This window comes from Chenopodium quinoa, unplaced genomic scaffold, assembly GCF_001683475.1.
Source record: "Chenopodium quinoa cultivar QQ74 unplaced genomic scaffold, ASM168347v1, whole genome shotgun sequence".
Lineage (NCBI taxonomy): Eukaryota > Viridiplantae > Streptophyta > Magnoliopsida > Caryophyllales > Amaranthaceae > Chenopodium > Chenopodium quinoa.
In genome coordinates this window covers 532,073-549,645 of record NW_018742931.1, presented here as the reverse complement: position 1 = coordinate 549,645, position 17,573 = coordinate 532,073, and the positions used below count along the sequence as shown (strand labels likewise).

The 17,573-nt window shown below is 36.0% G+C and overlaps 2 protein-coding genes and 1 long non-coding RNA gene across 5 annotated transcripts; 1 reads left to right on the top strand and 2 right to left on the bottom strand.

Annotated features, from left to right (window-relative positions):
• Window positions 1–1,331: 1,331 nt before the first annotated feature.
• On the bottom strand, window positions 1,332–8,524 carry LOC110728391 (eukaryotic initiation factor 4A-9). 3 transcript variants are annotated; one of them, XM_021908042.1, is made up of 6 exons: window positions 8,345–8,524; window positions 7,218–7,287; window positions 6,953–7,059; window positions 6,436–6,866; window positions 2,739–3,408; window positions 1,332–1,543 (listed from the first exon to the last, which is right to left on the bottom strand). In XM_021908042.1, the coding sequence occupies exons 2-5, from the start codon at window positions 7,283–7,285 to the stop codon at window positions 2,773–2,775; spliced, it is 1,242 nt and encodes a 413-aa protein (XP_021763734.1). In that variant the 5' UTR covers window positions 7,286–7,287; window positions 8,345–8,524; the 3' UTR covers window positions 1,332–1,543; window positions 2,739–2,772. The 3 variants fall into 3 exon arrangements, with proteins under 3 accessions (XP_021763734.1, XP_021763733.1, XP_021763732.1); XM_021908041.1 differs by lacking the exon at window positions 1,332–1,543 and adding an exon at window positions 2,270–2,624; XM_021908040.1 differs by lacking the exon at window positions 1,332–1,543 and having other exon boundaries at window positions 2,284–3,408.
• Window positions 8,525–9,760: 1,236 nt separating this feature from the next.
• On the bottom strand, window positions 9,761–12,970 carry LOC110728390 (eukaryotic initiation factor 4A-9-like). The gene is made up of 5 exons (XM_021908039.1): window positions 12,801–12,970; window positions 12,009–12,078; window positions 11,811–11,917; window positions 11,295–11,725; window positions 9,761–10,735 (listed from the first exon to the last, which is right to left on the bottom strand). Exons 2-5 carry the CDS (start codon window positions 12,074–12,076, stop codon window positions 10,100–10,102), a joined length of 1,242 nt encoding a protein of 413 aa, XP_021763731.1. The 5' UTR covers window positions 12,077–12,078; window positions 12,801–12,970; the 3' UTR covers window positions 9,761–10,099.
• Window positions 12,971–14,236: 1,266 nt separating this feature from the next.
• LOC110728365 lies at window positions 14,237–16,565 on the top strand. The gene is made up of 3 exons (XR_002512674.1): window positions 14,237–14,854; window positions 14,934–15,029; window positions 16,289–16,565. It is a non-coding gene; the product is annotated as an uncharacterized LOC110728365 (long non-coding RNA).
• The last annotated feature ends 1,008 nt before the right edge of the window (window positions 16,566–17,573 follow it).

Here is a 17,573-nt window from a genome sequence, read left to right as displayed (position 1 = left end):
AAGTTACACATTTTGTTGAAGCCAAGACTACTACTCGTAGCTTTAAGTCTTCAACCCCATCCATACAAATTCACCCGATTAAACGCTTGCATCATAGAATCAAAAGAATAAGATCCCAATTCACCACAAACATTGCCAATAGAATTCAATTCTAGCATTGATGTTCTTTGAGAGTTAAGACCACCCTTTTCTATTGCGGAAAGGGTGCGAGGAGATGTAAGCGAATATTATAGTTAAGAATCTCAAGATTATATTCCTGTGGAGGTTTGGGAGCACTACCAAGTTTATAACTATGATATACTTATCGTAGAGGTACTTTGAGTATTCGGAGAGCATTGGAAGCTTTTGTGGATCAAGGGGGCGTTACAAGGTACTTAATGAACATGTATGGTAAATCACTCCTTCCTTTATTTTTTAATAAGTGCAACATCTGAAATTTTTCTATCGTCAATGTAAATCTTTGACCACTAATGCATCTAATTATCGTTTAATTAAAATAATTAAACTATGTTATTTTAAAATTATTCATCAAAACGAATCTAACAAATCGTTACCTGATTATAGTTTTCCCTAATTAAAAAACACAGAAGATGATCAAAGGCAATTGTCTAAATAGTGTAAAAGTCCCAATATTAACTTGATAATAAAATTTGTATGAAGTAAATATTTTCAAATCCACTTTTCCTATATCCTAAATTTGTTGTATCATCCTCTCCATTACAAGAACAAGACTTATCTCCCTATCAAAAAATACTACCTCCGCTTTTTTAGTCGCTGTGTATTCCTTTTTGGGAAGTTTTTTTTAGTTAACCCCACTACAAATTATATTAGATAAGCTAAACACATGGTCTACCTACTTGCTTTAACATTTTCTCTCATATCCTTAAAGTGTGTGCCTAATTTTAACGTGTCATCTAAAAAGAAATATAAGTAGTATCAATTAACAATATATAGTGTAATATAGAGACCTTTAACCATAAACACTTCCTTTTACCGCGAAATGTAATTTTTAAGATCAATAAATTTGCAAATGATAATTTCGAATTGGAAGGGAAGTTGTATGCCAAAGAATGATTTGAGTTGTTTATGCCTCATCTAGATATAGAGCTGTGCATAGGTTGAGTTCACGAGTTAGACACTAAAATTGGATTATCCAATGTCCATGTATTGATGCATCCAATTTGACAGGTTTTGGGAACTAAATAGTACTTCTATTATTTATTATTATTTGATCTAAACACAAATATATAGAGATTCAAGTTATTCATCCAACATACATTGCCAATAATAATACCACATGATCTCTATCATTTACCAACACAAAACCTATATTTGTTCGAACTATGCAGTAATTTTGGCTATTTAGAAGTAGGTTTTTTAGAAGTTATACAAGAGAAAAAAGCAAGAAAAAGTTATACAAGTACCCAATTTTTTCCCAAATGATAGTTGTTTCTATACCCAATTCAAAAATTTTATCAATTCAACCTACCTATTTTTCGAACAGGTTTGAACAACCTTAGATGATGCTATGGCAACTTTCAACCTGGAGATATCAAATACAGAGTGCATGTTAAGATTTGGCTACGCCGATCGCGGGCAACATTGCTTTAATTTTTATTTATCTCACAAGCACAAGTGCATAGTCTCAAAATTTTAACATTGATGAAGCATGGATCTACCAATTACACAATAAGGTACAACTATCCAATACACGTAATAACTAATTCCGTGAATCTCCTCACACTAATCTGTAGATTAGACTCTCTAAACTAATCAAGACTATGTAGTTTAGGGCATACGGAATACTTCAGATGGGAAAGGAAAGGGATAGCCCTAGAGGTTGGGGTGGGGAACTATAGCCCTTGTTTGAAGGGTAAAGTCCACCCCTCTTCCTCGTCAATAAGGAGGCAATCATTTTTAAAACAAGAAGTGGATGATGAAACGATGTGATGATAATTGACAGAAAGGACATTACCCTCCTCGTGGAGGTTATCACCCTAGGGGGGTAGGTGGGTGGTGGAGCTATAAACCCCATTAGAAGGGTAAAAATCCCTCCACCCCCCCCCCCCCCCTTCCCTCGTCACTATAACACCACATCCTCTCAACAGGCCATCTTCCTCTTTGCCTTCAATCCAAGAATGCACACTGTAATGATGATGAAATGACATGAAGACAATAAATCAGGGTTATAGGAAGCAGCAAAATAAACAAGTAAATGGTACAAGGAAAGGAGGTTATATGGAAGCAGATGGTTAGATTAAGCCGAATGTGAAAAGATAAAAATGGAAGTAAATGGCGTAATAAAGGTAAATGGTACAGTGAATGTACCGTTATTGTGTTGTCAAAGAATAGATTGTCTTCCAGATACAAATAACTAATAACAATTCAGGCTCGTAGAAAAGGTGTCAGGTTTCTTAATTTTAGCCAAAGAATATGCCTAACCAATCCATCTGCCAATAGTTTGGCTCACGGGCATGCAGAAATGCAGAGTTACAAGCAAAACCAAAATCATGCCAGAACGATCAGCATATATGGCAACAGGGCAACAGAGGACACGATCCTTGAGCCAAATACGATAAAGAGTATAATTTAAACTTGTCTCTATGCTCCTACAAAATTTTAACCTGGGGCATCCACAACACAATTTAGTGATGTTCCCAGAATAGAGAAAAAAAGGAAAAGACAACACACAGTAACTTACCCAAATCTTTAGTAAGCTGGCAGACAAAACATCTTACCTCAAAACACAAACAAAGTGATAACTTGTACTTATCATATAAGATCCGCAACATTGGCAGGGAGCTCCTCAATCACCACGTTGTAGAATTTCTGGATATCAAAGAGCATTCTATCATCAGCGCTGGTCACAAAATTGATGGCAACACCCTTTCTTCCAAAACGTCCACTTCGTCCAATCCTGTGAAGATAGTTCTCTGGTTGAGTCGGCAAATCATAATTGATCACCAAAGAAACTTGCTGCACATCAATACCACGAGCGAGAAGATCAGTGGTAATGAGGACACGAGATGAACCAGAGCGAAATTCACGCATAATTATGTCCCTAGTATTCTGGTCCATGTCTCCGTGTGTGGCAGACACGGTGTGATCACGAGCTCTCATTTGGTCGGTCAACCAGTCAACTTTCCTCCTGGTGTTCACAAAAATGACACTTTGGGTGATTGCCAAGGTTTCATACAGATCACAAAGAGTGTCGAGTTTCCATTCTTCCTTGTCAACATTCACATAGAACTGCTTGATACCTTCAAGGGTGAGCTCATCTCGCTTCACAAGAATCCTCACAGGCTTGTTCATGAACTTTCTGGTGATCTCAAGGGCCTCAGGAGGCATAGTAGCAGAGAAAACTCCCACCTGGATCTTAGGGGGTAATTGCTGGAAAATGTCATAGATCTGTGGAGGAAAAACAAAGAAATAAGTACCAATAGTAACACATTTAACCCACAGCAATTTAGAAAAATAAGAGTGTAAGACATTAGCCAAGTCCCAAATACTGCATAGACAAATTTACAAGTGACCCCACTCCCGCAGACCCACACAGGTAAGGACGGATGTGGCAGTAAGAACCCCCGAATAACAACACACATGTAGCAAGCACACATAGAAAACTCCTCATTAACTATTTCCCCAATATTCCATATTACTCCCTCCATCCTAGAATAATTGACACGTTGGACTTTTTTCAATTTTCATATATTAACTTTGACCATAGTTTTTAGAGACATATTAAAAATAAATTTTATCATTAAATATGTTGTTAGATAGGTATTAATACTACCTCCGGTCTTTATTATCTGCAACTTTCAGAGGGTTTGCGGTTCACGAGACAAAATTTGATGATTACAATTAGTGTATTTTATTCATGTGATTAGGAGGAGAGAGTATCTAATTAATGGTTGTCTTCCCCTTCCCCTTCCCCTCTACCTTCATTCATGGCTGCCCTCTTCCCCTCCACCTTCATCCATGACAGCAACTTTCCGGCAACTCCACCCTTTTCTGGCAGCCCCCTCATTCGTCTTCCCCTCCCTTTTTCGGCAGCCCCCTCCCCCATCTTTCCCTCCTTTTTCCAGCAGCCCCCTCCCTAACCTAAAAACCCAAATTCTAACCCAGAAATCCCAAACCCAAAAACCCAGAAATTGTTACCCAAAACACCTAAAACCCACGCCCTAGAAACCTAACCCAGAAATTGTCACCATCATCACCTTCAATAAAACCCAAAACCCATGCCCTAAAACCCTAACCCAGAAATCCGACCATCGTCATCACCTTCAATGGAAATCAAAACCCAGAAAATCAAAATCAAAACCCAGAAAATCGAAATCAAAACCCAGAAAATTGAAATCAAAATCCAGAAAATCAAAACTCAGAAAATCGAAATCAAAACCCAAAAAATCGAAATCAAAACCCAGAAAATCGAACAAAACCCAGAATATTCGAACATAAATCACCCAAAAAAACGAAAAGAGTACAAAATTGAAAAAAACGATAAAATGAATCTGGATCGCACATCATCTTCCTATATATTATCGTTAATTGCACATCATCTTCAACTGAAACTTGTGAGGGAGGAGAGATGAAGAGGATCGTTCGTCGGTGGTGGGAGCTAAGGGCCGTGGCCATATGGAGGAGAAAGACGGTGGTGGGATGGAAGGTGGTCGTGAAGGAGGAGAGAGAATGGTGGTGGGAGGGGCGGTGGTCGTGACTCGTGAGGGAGGAGGGATGAAGAGGTTGAAAGAGATGAAGAGGGTGAAAGGTTGAAAGAGAGGTTGAAGAAAGAGATGAATGGGTGGCGGGTAGACGAGGAGATGAGTAAATGGGGTGGGTAGAATTAGGTTAATGATTTTAGATTAGATTAAAAAGGTTGTTCAATTAACCTCATAACCAGTTTTTTTAATTTTTTAGTGAGGGCATTTTGGTCATTTTACAAAAAAGTTACTGAAAATGGAAAAAAATGAATTGTTGCACATAATGTGGGCGGCCAAAAATAGTAAATGTTGCAGATAATAAAGACCGGAGGGGTAGTATTAAGTTTCATATTATCGACTTTTTTTTTATTTTTTACTAATATTTAATTATATGTATCTAAGGTCAAAGTAGTACATTGGCATGTGTCAATTTTTATGGTATGGAGGGAGTAGATCATTATTTGAAATATATCTATCTAAACTAATATAGAGTAACTACTACAGCTGAATGCCTCCAAACCCACTGGATTCTTTTGTGCATTCGCACAAACAAAAACATATAAACATGACTATAGTAGAACCACCAAGCTCTTCAAACAGGAAAGACTAACCGCACAAATAAATTCTACCAATCATTCTAACCAGGTTAGTAATAGGACAATAATGTATTCAAACAGAACACTACCAAGGTTTGCCTCCAATGCAAAATGGCACCAATAAACAAGGCAACACACTGAATACAGCATAGCACACAACAAGAACATCTATAGCAGTGCTGTAAGCCTGTTAACATGACACCAAATTTCAATGCCATCCCATATAACCAGCCAGAATTTGTTAAGCATATCCACAAAGATCCAACAGAGAAATAACTTTCAAAAGAACACATAAATTAAAAAACCATAAAAAAAAAATTAAAAGGTGCATTAAAACACCACCATGCAAACATTCTAATAAAAAATCAGTAATTAAACACTCCAACCACTTCCCTCAATCCCTCAAAGCCTCACCCTAATAGTCATCCATTTCTGATTGCCACTTATGGTAAAAAAGATACAGCACAGTTCATATAGTGTAAACATAAGACTGCATCGAAAGAGAAGAATGAAATAAGCCTTCCCACCAAGTTTCACCACCACCACTCCAACCCCCCAACAGTAATCAAAACCTAAAAATTAATACTCGACATAACTAAAGTAGAGAACAAACCACATCATATCCAAAAGGCCAACACAAAAATTAAAAAATAAAATAAAAACATTTGAAAGTATATCCAGCTTTTAAACACACACCACCCAACAGGTAAGACTGGGAAATGGGGGCACTAGGCTCTATGATTCTTAGAGACAAGGTACTGACCGAGTGTCCAAGTGTTAGACTTAAGTACTTCATGAAACTAAAATCATTATTTAGCCTAAAAAGAAGTGACAAGCGTCTATACCCATGCCAGATAGGCAAGGATCTATAATGGTTGATTGAGGTGGAAAGAAGAATAGGAGTTATTTGCAGCTCCACTTATAGTACTTTATGAAGCAATTAAGCATTGTAATTTGTAAAAAGAAATAACTGCAGAATAGTAACCTATATAGTTATTCATCAATTACAAGAAACATTCATATATGTGCATGATTATAATACATAGAAATAGGCAGGACAAAACATAAACAGTCTCATTAAATTTGCAAGGCAGAAAACCTAATTGCAAATGAATAAACAAATATAATGTGCAGCGTACCTGGTCTTTGAAACCTCGAGAAAGCATTTCATCAGCCTCATCCAGAACAAACATCTTGATGTTATTTGCACGAAGGGACTGTCTACGCAACATGTCAAAGACACGACCAGGGGTACCAACAACCACATGTACTCCTGCAGCAAGGATTCTTTGATCCTCACGAACACTTGTTCCACCAACACAAGCATGTACCTTCACACCCAAATAGTCACCAAGAGCCCTCATAACCTTCTCAATTTGCTGAGCAAGCTCCCTAGTAGGAGCAAGCACAAGAGCTTGGCATTCCAATAATTCATAATCCAGTTGCTCCAGGATCCCAGAGCAAAAAGTGGCAGTCTTTCCAGTACCAGATTGGGCTTGCTGAATCACATCAAGACCCTTACAGAAGGGGACAATTCCCCTTTGTTGAATCGCTGAAGGTTTCTCAAAACCTGACATTAGACATCAATACAAATTAACTAAGGGACAGAGTAAACACATAATTTCAATTTAAAGTAATTGCATCTTTAAAATTTACCATAAGCATAGATTCCTCTGAGGAGGTTCTCTTTCAAACCCATCTTATCAAAGCTATCATGAACCTCATCATATGAAGTGAAGAAATCATTTCCTTCCTCAGAAAGCCTTCATCATAGGATTAAAGGAAGTTAGAAAAAGAAAGAGCAAAAAGCTATTCCCACATACAAAATATAGATTTAAAAGCACGTCCTTATTTACTAAATGATCAAGTGCAAGTGAATTGGGAGTATGACTTCAGAAAGGAGGGAGGTGGACAAACTTACATTTCAGTCATTTTGGTGTCATACTGACGAGGATCAAACTGAGAACCTTCAGGAGCAGCTCCAGCCATGACTGCATAATGTAAAACCAAAGCCCATTAATACATAGAAAAAAGCAAACTGATTACAACACTTAAAAAATAAACATAAAAAGATTCCAGACATTATCAAAGCTCATTTACATGAACTCCTGATTACTGCTCAAGTATGTGGGATAGATACAAGATACTAGCCCCTTGATGATAATATCAAAGCCATGTGCTTTATTCTTGATTTATAAAAGAATAAATGTAGCCTCCCTTTCAAAGATAAATATCATACAAAAAAGAACGTACTAATTTGAGAAGTCTCGAATAAGTTATCATCTTTAAAAGAAAAATAAATTATGATTGGATTTTAGGATGTCTAACTTAAGGGATTATTACAGAGGGCTTCACAATGAAATCACTCTACATCCTTTATCATAAAGGCTTGACACAACCATTGACATTTATTTCCAAAGATCTAAGATATCATATCATCTTGTCCGACTGTCCAAATTTGTATAGATAAAAGAAAGATTCAAACTTGAGACCAAAAAACCTCCTCGGCCCTAAGTCTGATTCACTACACAGCGATGCATCATCAATACTAATTCCGAATCACTACGCAACGATGCAGAACAGGAGATATGAATCGTTGCACAATCAAGCTAAGCTAAGCTATGCTGGTAAGAAAATTTGAACTCCGCAACACAGCAATCATACAAAATTCCATGTTATCAGCACAATATGAATATAATTACCAACAATTCCGACATTCAATAGATAGAAGAAAAATCAATCAGCAAAAATAAAAAACAAATCAAGTAAATCGATCACAATTCAACTTTAATTCCTCCCTAAAAGATCGTCAATTTCATCAAGCAACAGCATCAAATCACAAATTCATTTATAATTCAGCTAATTTATACGATACAAAACGCATCAAACATCAAATCAACAAAAAGATTGAAACATTAACGGATCTCAAACCGCAGATCTCACACAATCGCCAAAAATACAGCTAAACCAACAACATCAAAATTGAAGAAAAAGAGGAGAAAATCTAACAAATTAGCGTAAAATTAAGAATCAGATGAAGAAGCATACTTGAAATTGATGATGATTGAAAGTGAGACGAACCGAAAAATCGAGAGTGTTGATTGGAGTTAGGGTTAGAGCCGTGTAGGAACTCTAACCGGATCTGAGGAGGAGAGAGAAAGAGAAAGCTGAAGCCTTTTTTTCCGAAAATTCGAGGACAATTGTTTACCAATGAAAGGGTACCTAGGGTAATACCTCCCACTTATTTATATTATTATTTTATTATTATTATTATTTAATTCCTTTTAAAATTATAATTTTCCCATTATTTATGGAAAGAAAAAAAGAAAAAAAAAAGGATTAATTTTCTTAAGTAAGTTAATTTCATAATGTGGGCAATGATTTTAAGTTTCTTCAACTAGTTTGTATTCAACTCGTTTTAGGATTCTTTTCAAAAAGATAAATAGTTATTTTTTGTTTAATCCTATCTGGACGTTTGATATGTCTTACAATGTTGACTTTTATACTTTTTTTTCTTTACTCTTTTTTAATTACAACTTTCCCGTCTACAATAGGTAGCGTTAATAAAATGTTCTACATTCAACTTAAGCACTTAAGGGGGTCGTTTGGTTGAATCATTTGGAATGGATTAGAAAGGAGTTAGAATTCATTCTAAGTTTTTGTTTGGTTGAGGTTTTTAGTAATGGAATCTCATACCCATAGAATCCCATACACATCCCTCCCCCTAAGATTCACAATTCATTCTATCAATGAAGGATAGAATTTATTCCAACGATAAAACCAAACAACATTGGACTAGTATGGGTTTTAAAATTCATGTCTTTCTAATATGAGATTTTATACCAATTCATTCCAACTTGATGAACCAAACACACCCTTAGAGTTTCAATTGGTTATGTATTTTAAAATTTCCTTTTTGTTCAATTACTTCCATCAAATAAAAAGAAAATAAAAGTAAAAGGATTTCTCTTACAAGACAACACAACTAAGAAGTGGGGTTTGATTGAGGTGGTTAGTGCTCAAATGCTTACAAAAAATTGCACCCCATCCTTTGGGGTAGGAATCTGTTACTGATATTTTAAAGATAGGAACAATGACCTTGACAAAGTGTTCACCGTTTCACAACCTCCTTAAAAACACAATTATGAGTCGGTTCACAAACCAATTATAACATCATATAGAGCTAAATTGGTATCATTATTTTGTCAAATTTTCCTTCTAATTGCAATGGTTATTGATATTTGCTAGTAGTTTAACTTCAGAGAGAAATCGGCCCCTTTGATCAATTTGTATGCTAAGTTTCGTACTAACGTTATAACATGGAAATTGTTGTAATTGGAAGACTCGAGTAGATGAGTTTCGTACGCATCATTTCTAACCAAATACGATAACCTAAAAGAGCTTCTACTAGTATATAGAACCCAAATCACAGTACAGTAGCAACTAGCAAGACTAGAAACACATAATCGAATAATTGATGACAGTAAAACTAAAACCAGCGAAAATAAAGATCAGCAAATGTGCCCAGAGGTGAAAAAAACTCTTCTTAACCTAAAATACAAAAGTACATTAAACTGTCTCCTACAAAAATTTAAGCTGGGACACCCACAGCGTGGTTAGTGATGTTCCCAAATAAAGGAAGAAAATATGAAACGCATAGTAATAAAACTGATAGCTGTGAACTGTCATCCGATAAATAATTATCATCCAATAAACACCACGTTGTCCAAATGGAATCTTTACTAATTGGACAGACAAAACACCTTCCCTAAAAACACAAACAAAATATCAGCCCTCAGGTCATCAGATAAGATCGGCGACATTAGCAGGAAGCTCCTCAACTGTGACATTGTAGAATTTCTGGATGTCAAAGAGCATCTTGTCATCGTCGCTGGTCACAAAATTGATGGCAACACCCTTCCTTCCGAATCGTCCACTACGTCCTATCCTGTGCAGGTAGTTCTCTGGTTGAGTTGGTAAATCATAATTGATCACAAGGGAGACTTGCTGCACATCAATACCACGAGCAAGAAGATCGGTGGTAATGAGGACACGGGAGGACCCAGAACGGAACTCCCTCATAATGATGTCCCTAGTGTTCTGGTCCATGTCTCCATGAGTGGCTGAAACGGTGTGATCACGGGCTCTCATCTGGTCGGTCAACCAGTCGACCTTCCTCCTGGTGTTTACGAAGATGACACTTTGGGTAATCGCCAAGGTTTCGTACAGATCACAAAGAGTATCAAGCTTCCAGTCTTCCTTGTCAACATTCACGTAAAACTGCTTGATACCCTCAAGAGTGAGCTCATCACGCTTCACAAGAATCCTCACAGGTTTGTTCATGAACTTCCTGGTGATTTCAAGAGCCTCTGGGGGCATAGTTGCAGAAAATACACCCACTTGGATCTTTGGTGGTAGTTGCTGGAAGATGTCATAAATCTGTAGCACAATAAGAAATTAGTTCCACTAATCCACAAAATTGGTTTCCCCTACAAATCAACTACAGCAGTAACTACAAAATTAATCAAGAAACATCCATCATTAAGTAACAAAAGCAGTAGTAAAAAGACCGTGACTTTCTCATAAAGATGCAAAAAACAGCAGCTACATTCGCTCATATTGAGGTATTCAAGTGTATCAACTGAAAAAGTAACAATACCTAGCCTCAGAGGATGCAAGACAGATTACTTCTGCCCAAAACTCTAGCCAAGTTATCTTACACACAAAAGCGAGGACCAACCAAGCAACTATCCTTTTTCAGCAATAATAAGGGGCATAAATCACCTATTTCGACATACAAGTGATGCACCACACATCTAGAACAAGCACCATAAACTAGTAACCAATACACAAAATTAACCAAAGGTTATCAGACATAATTTAACCCAACTTCTCAACTTTCATAGAGCCAAAATGGCTAATATACAACACCAACTTATCACAACTAGGAAGTGCAAAAAACACAAAGGCATTACGTAGATTTAATATGTATGCATACCTGATCCTTGAAACCACGAGAAAGCATTTCATCAGCTTCATCCAAAACAAACATCTTAATTTGATTGGCACGAAGTGATTGTCTTCGCAACATGTCAAAGACACGACCGGGGGTACCAACAACCACGTGTACCCCAGCAGCAAGGATTCTTTGATCCTCACGAACACTGGTTCCTCCAACACAGGCATGCACCTTCACGCCCAAATAGTCACCAAGGGCCCTCATAACCTTCTCAATTTGCTGAGCAAGCTCCCTAGTAGGAGCAAGCACAAGAGCTTGGCATTCCAGTAATTCGTAATCCAGCTGCTCCAGGATTCCAGAGCAGAAAGTGGCGGTCTTTCCAGTACCAGATTGGGCTTGCTGGATCACATCAAGACCCTTACAGAAGGGAACGATTCCCCTTTGTTGAATTGCAGAAGGTTTCTCAAAACCTGACAGCAGACATCAATACAAATTACCCAAAGGACAAAGTAAACACATAATTTCAACTTCAAGTAATTAAGTCTTTAAATTTACCATAAGCATAGATTCCTCTGAGAAGGTTCTCTTTCAAACCCATCTTATCAAAGCTTTCATAAACCTCATCATATGAGGTGAAGAAATCGCTTCCTTCCTCGGAAAGCCTTTATCATCATAGGCAAGACGGAAATCAATATACCAAGAAAATCAAAAAACTTGTACAGATCACATATTACAGACAAGCAAATAACTTACAATTCACTCATTTTGTTGTCGTACTGACGAGCATCATACTGAGAACCTTCGGGTGCAACTCCTGCCATGACTGCAATCACGAACATACAATCAGATTCCCCAAACACAAATTAAGCATTGCAAACTCGCTCAAAGCATAAATTCAGTAACAACACAATTGAATTCCAAAAATCAAAAGCGGCAAAGTCAAAATATTTGATAAAAAAATCACCAATAAACAGCCGCTAATTCTAGCATTATTTCGCAAAGACTACAAATCAAGAGTAGCCAACGTTGATAATCCCTCCCTATAATTTCTACAATCATCTTCAATGCACAAAATCTTTGCAATTTTACGGAAACAAGTAAATTTATCGGAAAGATTCGAGCTTTTTATCCAAAATAACCCTCATTTTCTTACAAATTATAGATCAAATCCGGGTATATCAAAATATCAAGCATTCTAAGACGAAAAAAGTGCAGCCAACAATATTAATAATCAAAATAGCAAATTTTTAACACACAAACCTAAAAACAAAATCAAATCTAAACAAAATACAACAGAGAAGACAGAAACAATAGGATAACCCAATTACACAATATTGTTGATAAATTCAACATCATTATTACATTAGTCACCTCACAAAACGCAGAATAAGGAACAAATCAAGCATTTAAATCAAAAACACAATTTACACCACAGAAATCAACTAAATCTATAACAAAACGAACAAAAAAAATCGCGAAAAATTCAGCAGCAATTAACAAAAGATAAACAGATGAATAAAACGAAAAAAAGGAGAAGAAACTTACTTGAAAACAGGGGAAAAATAGAGCGAAAAGGAGATTGAAAAGCGGAGAACAGCGAAAGAAAGAACTAGGGTTAGAGCCGTGGAGGAACTCTAACAGGATCTGAAGAGAGTGAAGGAGAGAGAAAAAAGGAAGCTTTTATATTTGAAACAAGGAACGACAACCAATTGCCGATGTTCCAAGTGTATTTATATTAGGGTTTTGCTATTCTTTCTTTTGCTTAAGCTTGTCCCTTCAATGGGGCTTTTACCCGGCCTGCTTTCTTTTCGGTTCGGGTTTTGGAGGGTGTTGGGAATTTGGAAGGTTTGGGCTTCTTCATTGTTGGGTTTTTAATTATCTCTTGATTGGGTTGATGTGTTGTGTAGCTTTTTGTGGAAAGCATGATGGAGTTGGGGCATGGGTTTTGTTGTGTACTTGTGTCATGTTGTATAATGTTGTGTTATTACATGGATACTTCATCCAATTGTCGTATTTGTGCCAGACATTCGTATCAGACACCTACACTCGTGGAACACATGACGATACGTCTCAGACCGTATCCTATCTGTTCAACTTTGTTTTTACTGAGAAAATTTAAGTAAAGTAAGATATATAAGGTAATTGTTAAATAATATGGGTGCCTTCATATATAGCTCATTGTTAATATGATACAGTATAATCTAATGAGAGGACAAAATGACAAATATATGGTCAAATTCTTTTTTTTTTAAATATATTATATGTATTTTAACATCCCATACCGTATCCCTTATTTTGAAATAGACGTTTTCCCGTATTCGTTTTGTATCCGTATTCATGTTAGTATCCGTTTTTGTGCAACCTAAGTATTATATCGTGTCTGTTTTGAGGTAGAGGTGATCAAACCTAACGCTATAACCTTAACAAGTAAAGATTTTTTTCCTATCCTCGCAACTATTATATGGATCTTGATATCATCCCTATAATGGAGAGAACCTTTTCATTTTCTATGGTAAGGAGAAGGGCTATTGTAGGAGAGCTACTCAACTGCTTTAGTCAAGAAGTTAGTGAGGATCTCCTCATATGTTAAATTTCTAAATTGTCCATGGTCTTAGAAAATTAAAAAGAACTAATAACATGTGCATGTACTAGATATGTAAGGAAAATCAGGATTGTCTTAAACTTTTTTAGGGTCCTGTGCTATCACTAGTAGAAAAATAGAAATAGGCAACCCCCCTATGGCAACGGTTCATGTAAACCGTTGCCAACTCTACCCCTTTTTTTTTTTTTTTAAATTGACAACGGTTAACCGTTGCCAATTGATTAAATTATTAAAAAAAAAAAAGGGGTAGAGGTTGGCAACAACCGTTGCCAACACTGTACGGTTTTGCCAATTTAAAAAAAAAAAATCCAACATGTACTCTCCTCTCCTTCGCTCTCTTTCTCTTGTCCTTCCCCCATTCCCCCTGTTTTTCTGAATCTCTTTCTCTTCTCCTTCCCCTTCTGTTTCTCCTTCCCGTTTCTCCTTCCTCTTCTGTTTCTCCTTCCCGTTTCTCCTTCCCCTTCTGTTTCTCCTTCCCCTTATTTCTCGTCTTTCTCCCCTTATTTTTTTGGGGTTTTTGGGGTACGAATTGCGGAAAGGAGGAGGAGAAATACGAGGCCAGAGGTTAAGTTAAGTTATTTTTTGTCTTTAATATTTCATTCGGTTATAGATTTTGTCAAATAATTTTACAGTTTTTTTGGTCAAAATTGGGAAAAATCGAACAAAAAAACCCTAAATTTCGAATTTGGGAGTTTTCAATTCGGTCCATTATTCTTGAAATTGTTTGTTCCATGTTGTTATGCTATGTTTAAGGAGTGTTTTGCAACAAATTTCATGAAAAATGGTTAAATATTAAACCTTGTATGAGCATGTCTTTGTTCGAGTTCGTTCTTTGTATAAATGGTTAGGGGGGGGGGGGGGGGGAAGGGGGGAGGATGAATTAGTTAACTATGTGCTATCTTTGTATAAACGGTTCTTTGTTTAATGCTTTAATTAGGACAATGCTGCTGAACTCTTTAGACGAGCTTGCAAAATATTCAACACTGAGGCAGATTTGGTAAGGATGTTATCATATTAATTTATCTCTTTTCAGCACAAAATGAAGCTGTTTCTGATTTTTATTTCCATTGGTGTAGTTGCACATATGGGACTTCTCTGGCAGGACGAGCCTTTTTTTTGCGAATGACAATAGCTCACCTGCAAAAGATATCCAGCGTCAATTGAATCAGGAGGTAAGCTGTTGATACTTACTTTTGGACTGTTTAATTGCATTTGCCATTAAATGTATTCCTTGAGATTACACTTGCATATATTATTATTATCATTACTATTTTTTTTTTCATTGAAGGATTCTAATCTTTCAGGATAGCTTTTAGATCATTACACTAATACTATTCTCGGCATGATTATTGCTGGTTACAGCCTTACAGGTTATGGCTGTAGAACCGAACAGAGTCTGCATTCCTTTCCTACCGCTTTTAGTTCAGTAGCATACCATCACTTAATTCCTATGTGTTCCTTTTCCTATATTGCTTGACTTCATTTTAATTTACGTTGATAAGGTTATAAGGCACCCAGCAGACCATTAGGTTAGATCATCAGATCATCAGGGAGCAGGGGGTAGAGTAGATAAGGCAGTTGGGCTCATTAAGGTGATTTGGGGCTTCTTAATTAGAAGATAAATATGATAATCATAACACATTATAGTTAGTTAATTCTAAACATTGAGATCTGAGAATAGTTTAAAGAATAGTTTTTAACATCGATTAGACAAGTCGTCTAGAGGTCTGTTGGGCTTATTGTTGGGGTTCATACTGTGCTAGAACTTGTATATTCCTGGGGTTTGGATTGAAGCTTCAGTAGGAGTAGGTGTTGCACTAGAAACCCACTCTTTTAAGCTTCTTTATTGTGCGCAGCTGGTTGTTTTATCTTTTTTTCTGCTACTTCTGAAGGGATTCCATGTCCTCTATCAGATCACTGAGATATGACTTTATTGCATGTAATTTGACAGATTATATGTTGTTTCGGCTTGGTCCGACAAACAGGGAGTCGGCTTAGACCTTCATGTGGTTTCCATTATATTTGCGTATGAGCTGCTAGCTATCTGGCAAGAACCATGACAAAATATTCCAGAATCGGCTAATTTGCTTACTTTGCTAATATATAGTTAAGTAGACATTCCACTAGCCTTTTTGAAGAGCATCAAATTTTTTTTCTAAGAACTCTTTTAGTAACTTATACATTATACAATTATAATCATTTTCATAGCTACTCAGGGCTATTGTTATGCTAGGCTTATGAGAGTGTGTCAGGGCTATTGTTATGTGCAATTTGTATTATGTACTGTATGTCTTAGCCCCTTTAATTTTTTTTATTTTATTTTTTTTTTCTAAATAATTTGCACTGTTATTTTATATGTATTAATTAGTTTATGGGAGTTATATTTGTTATGTGTAGAAAATTACTTACATTTTTTTAATATCAATTTCAGATGTCTGATGACCCCGTAGACCATCGAGGTGGAAGATATGAATCAAGGGATGTTTAGCTCGTTTAACCATTGACTCAGATTAAGAAACTTGTAATTATATTAATTGGCTAGATTTGAATGGTTTGCTGGTTTGTTGCTGTTTGTAACCTCCAAGTTTGGAGGGGTTTGTATTTTTTTCACGTAGCGTATTTATTTGTGTATGAGGACACGGTGCGGCTGTACTTTATGAGGGCTTGCCCTTTTTTCTTTTAGTAATAATATCCCTTTCTTACCTACCGAAAAAAAAAAAAAAAAAAAAAATGATTACCTCCTAAAATGTTGCCTTTGAGATTATTACCTAAAATGATTACCGTTGCCAATTATTTAAAAAAAAAAAAAATAAATAAATGAAATGGTCAATGGCAACGGTTAACCGTTGCCAATTATTTAAAAAAAAAAAAAAAAAAAAAAAGAAATGGTCAATGGCAACGGTTAACCGTTGCCAATGGGTCAATGGCAACGGTTAACCGTTGCCAATTATTTAAAAAAAAAAAAAATTGGTCAATGGCAACGGTTAACCGTTGCCAATTGCTTGAGTTGGCAACGGTTAACCGTTTCCAATTGCTTGAGTTGGCAACGGTTCAAAACCGTTGCCAATTATTTTGGGATTTGGCAACCCTCAAATACGCAACGGTTCAAAACCGTTGCCTTTGGGGGGGTTTGAACCGTTGCCAATTTGCCCTTTTCATGTAGTGTATTTTTTTTTAAAAAAAAACCTCCTACATTTTTTTTTTTATCTCAAATAATTTGCATTCTATAGCCATAAATTCATAAAGTAATATTATAAAGTAAGTAAGAAACTAATGATTTCACTTATATTTAATTACATAATTGTAAATCATCATATATTTTATTTTTTAAGAAAAATTATGTTTTGGGAAGGAGTATTGAACCCAATCCCCAAGCAACAACTCAACATAGCTCTAATTTTTTTGAATTTACCACCGACTCAACCAACTTAGGTCCAGTTCACTTCACCTTATTTTTGTTGAACTGAAATTATTTTTACTGAATTGAAATTATTTTTGCTGAACTGAAATTATTTTTACTGAACTGAAATTATTTTTACCGATTTTCTATTATATTTCTTCTTTATAGTTACTGATTTTTACTGAACTGAACTTATTTTTACTGAACTGAAATTAATTTTACTATCTGAAATTATTTTTACTTAATATTATTTTTTTAAGGTGAAGTGAACATGGCCTTATACTTAAAATATACATGCTCACTCAATTTTTTTTGT